The sequence below is a fragment of the Penaeus vannamei genome, chromosome 33, assembly GCF_042767895.1.
Source record: "Penaeus vannamei isolate JL-2024 chromosome 33, ASM4276789v1, whole genome shotgun sequence".
NCBI classification, from domain to species: domain Eukaryota; kingdom Metazoa; phylum Arthropoda; class Malacostraca; order Decapoda; family Penaeidae; genus Penaeus; species Penaeus vannamei.
The window spans coordinates 23,752,532-23,755,031 of NC_091581.1; the positions used below are offsets into that span (position 1 = coordinate 23,752,532).

Genomic DNA, 2,500 nt, shown 5'->3' on the forward strand with positions numbered 1-2,500 from the left:
TCAGAAGAGGCGTTAGAATAGTGCAGGTGGTGAGATCGGTGACGCAAGTTCGTGGAGTTGTTGTTGTGACTTGTTCTTGGCGAGATGTGTGGTGATTCACCTCGTGTTGTATTGAAATGGTTAATTACGTGATGCGCGATGACTCCATGGCGACGTTGCATCATAAGACTCTTGCTGGCCGTGTTGTTCCTTCTGTTTGCGCTGTTGTTGAACGATGTCGCAGCAGAGCTCGAGCTGAAGAGCGATCACAAGTTCATCCTCGATCTCAGTCATGAACTCGAGGACGAGCTCTCGGAAAGCGAGAGGGTCTCCGAGGAAGAGGACCTGGAGGTCTTCCAGCAGGTGCCAAGGCAGAGTGAGAGTGCAATCCCGTCCAAGTGGTCGAGTGTGGAGAGTGTTGATGAGGTCGAGGGTGACCTTATAGTGGAGGATGACCCTGGTAATGAGTCAGAATTTATTAACTCAGAAAATTATGAGGATTTGTACGGAGGACCGGAATACAACGAACTCCCACATTGTCAGAATGATGGGCCCGACGAGGAGAGACCAAGGTTAGTGATGAGAACCATTATTTTCCATTGACAGATTGGGAGGCCTTGAGACAACAAGGAGATAGAGAAAACTAAAACTAAAGTAAGGCTTGTATGGAAAAAACATGAAATAACAATTTAAAGCGTGGAAAATTATCTGCAGAAAGTGATGGCAAGACCACAATTGCTTATCAGAGACATGCATCCTGTGACTTCATTGCTTTCCTCAATCTAGCAAAAGGACAGCAACCTCCAACATTCTGTAAATGGAAGATAGAGCTTGTAGACCACCTTGGTGATTTCCTGTAAAGGAACCAGTCCAAGATTGCTATCTTCCTGAATGTTTTTGTTGGAAGTTTGATGGCCTTTGTTGGAGCATAGTATAGATGCCACAGCAGTTCTGGGATGTATTCTCAGGCAGGTGTGGCCTATGGGTCTAGAATTACCTAATTTTTTTTCAGGTATGATAATTGTCTTTAGGTACAAGTTACTTATAGCGATGTGTGGTGATAGAGGGAAATGTACACCGCCATCTTATAGAGCAGAAGAAATAGAATAGGATACAGCATAGATTAAGGTGCAGCGGCCTCATAGTCACCTCTAAATGACGAAAATATACCCAGCATAACACTGCTCAGATTCTAAGTAGCTCATCTTGTTTACCTTGCAAGGAATAGCACAACACTGACCACATAACTCATTACTGTGATATCCAAAGTAGTTTATGTGCTACTATACACTTGTCAAAAGGATAATTGGCTAATTATCAGTATCTGCTGTTACACGTATATTTAGGGGGACTGTCCCGGGAAATGAACACCTCTCCCTACTCATTTCATCATAAAAAAAATTGGTTGGAGATAACTCTTTGATTCTTTTTGCATGATATGGAGTATATGCGTGTTATGCGCTCACTTAGTGCTCTATGCATAAACATTGAGATTGAGATAGAATTGCTCTACGTCTCATATATGATTTTAACCTTGGTTCCTCCAAAAAGTTGAAATTTTTTTTTTTTCTTCTTTCTTACATCCCAACTCCCACAGTTTTTTCCTGACTAATTCCCTAAAGATACTTTTGTTAGATATACCCAAGCCTAGGGCCGTGTAAATGGCCAAATTTTGAATTTCCTTTTTTGGGGGGGGGCTGGGGACTGGTTGATATAAAGTACTTTTTTGGTCTGTTTTATCAGCTTTAAAAATTTTGTATTTTTGGATTAAGATCAAAATTTAAAAATCGGCCATTTACATGGTCTCAGGGCTCCAAGGCTCTGGCAAAAGCAACAAACTGCATTTAAATTGCACAAAAGTTACGAGAATTGGGATGTGCCAAAGATCATGCAAACAAAGAATGGAGATATGATATTTTATATTTTGGACTCTTGCCGAAGTTTGTTATCTGCTATTTTTCTCTAAATCTAACAATGTTGTATATAAATAATAAGCTTATTTAGTGTACTTTGCAATGCGATAATTACCAAGTCAATTGGAGTTATAATTTTCAATAGGGATGCTATTATGTAAAGGTATATCTTTTTTTCTTTTTTTTTGTATATAAAAGTATATATATTTGTCTGAAAAGTTTCATAAATGCATTGGACCATAGAGACTTTTTGTTTTTTTTTATATTCTTCAATTTTGAAGGAATGGAGAACTGTGGATGGTAATATCAGTACAAAATCATCCTAGTTATAAAGTCCTAGCATGAATACAACATGCTGGTTAAATTTTGAGAATTTTAAAAGCATATGAATTAGTACATGGAATTTGAGAACTTACCGAAGTTAGAAGAAATTAATCATCCTCATTTAGTAGGCCTACATCTTCTTTTGTATGTAAAGGAATAAAATATATGTTATCCCTATCAAGCAGTTTTCCTGATAATTGTCAGTAATAACAGATTGCAATGGGAAACGAGTGTATAGATGTTGATTAGCCATTTGCACCTATTATTTTTACTAATAAGTGCAT

At 38.2% G+C, this 2,500-nt stretch overlaps 1 protein-coding gene across 3 annotated transcripts in view; it reads left to right on the forward strand.

The window, feature by feature from the left end:
* Positions 1-17: 17 nt before the first annotated feature.
* Positions 18-2,500, forward strand: part of LOC113830140 (eukaryotic translation initiation factor 2-alpha kinase) — a 31,145-nt gene continuing 28,662 nt past the window's right edge. For 2 of the 3 annotated variants that reach the window (XM_027383341.2, XM_027383343.2), the window contains exon 1: positions 19-551. In XM_027383341.2, coding sequence (XP_027239142.2) covers positions 139-551 — 413 coding nt within the window. In that variant the 5' untranslated portion in view covers positions 19-138. Of the gene's footprint in view, positions 552-2,500 lie in introns of all 3 variants that reach the window. The other variant, XM_027383342.2, reaches the window with a different exon arrangement.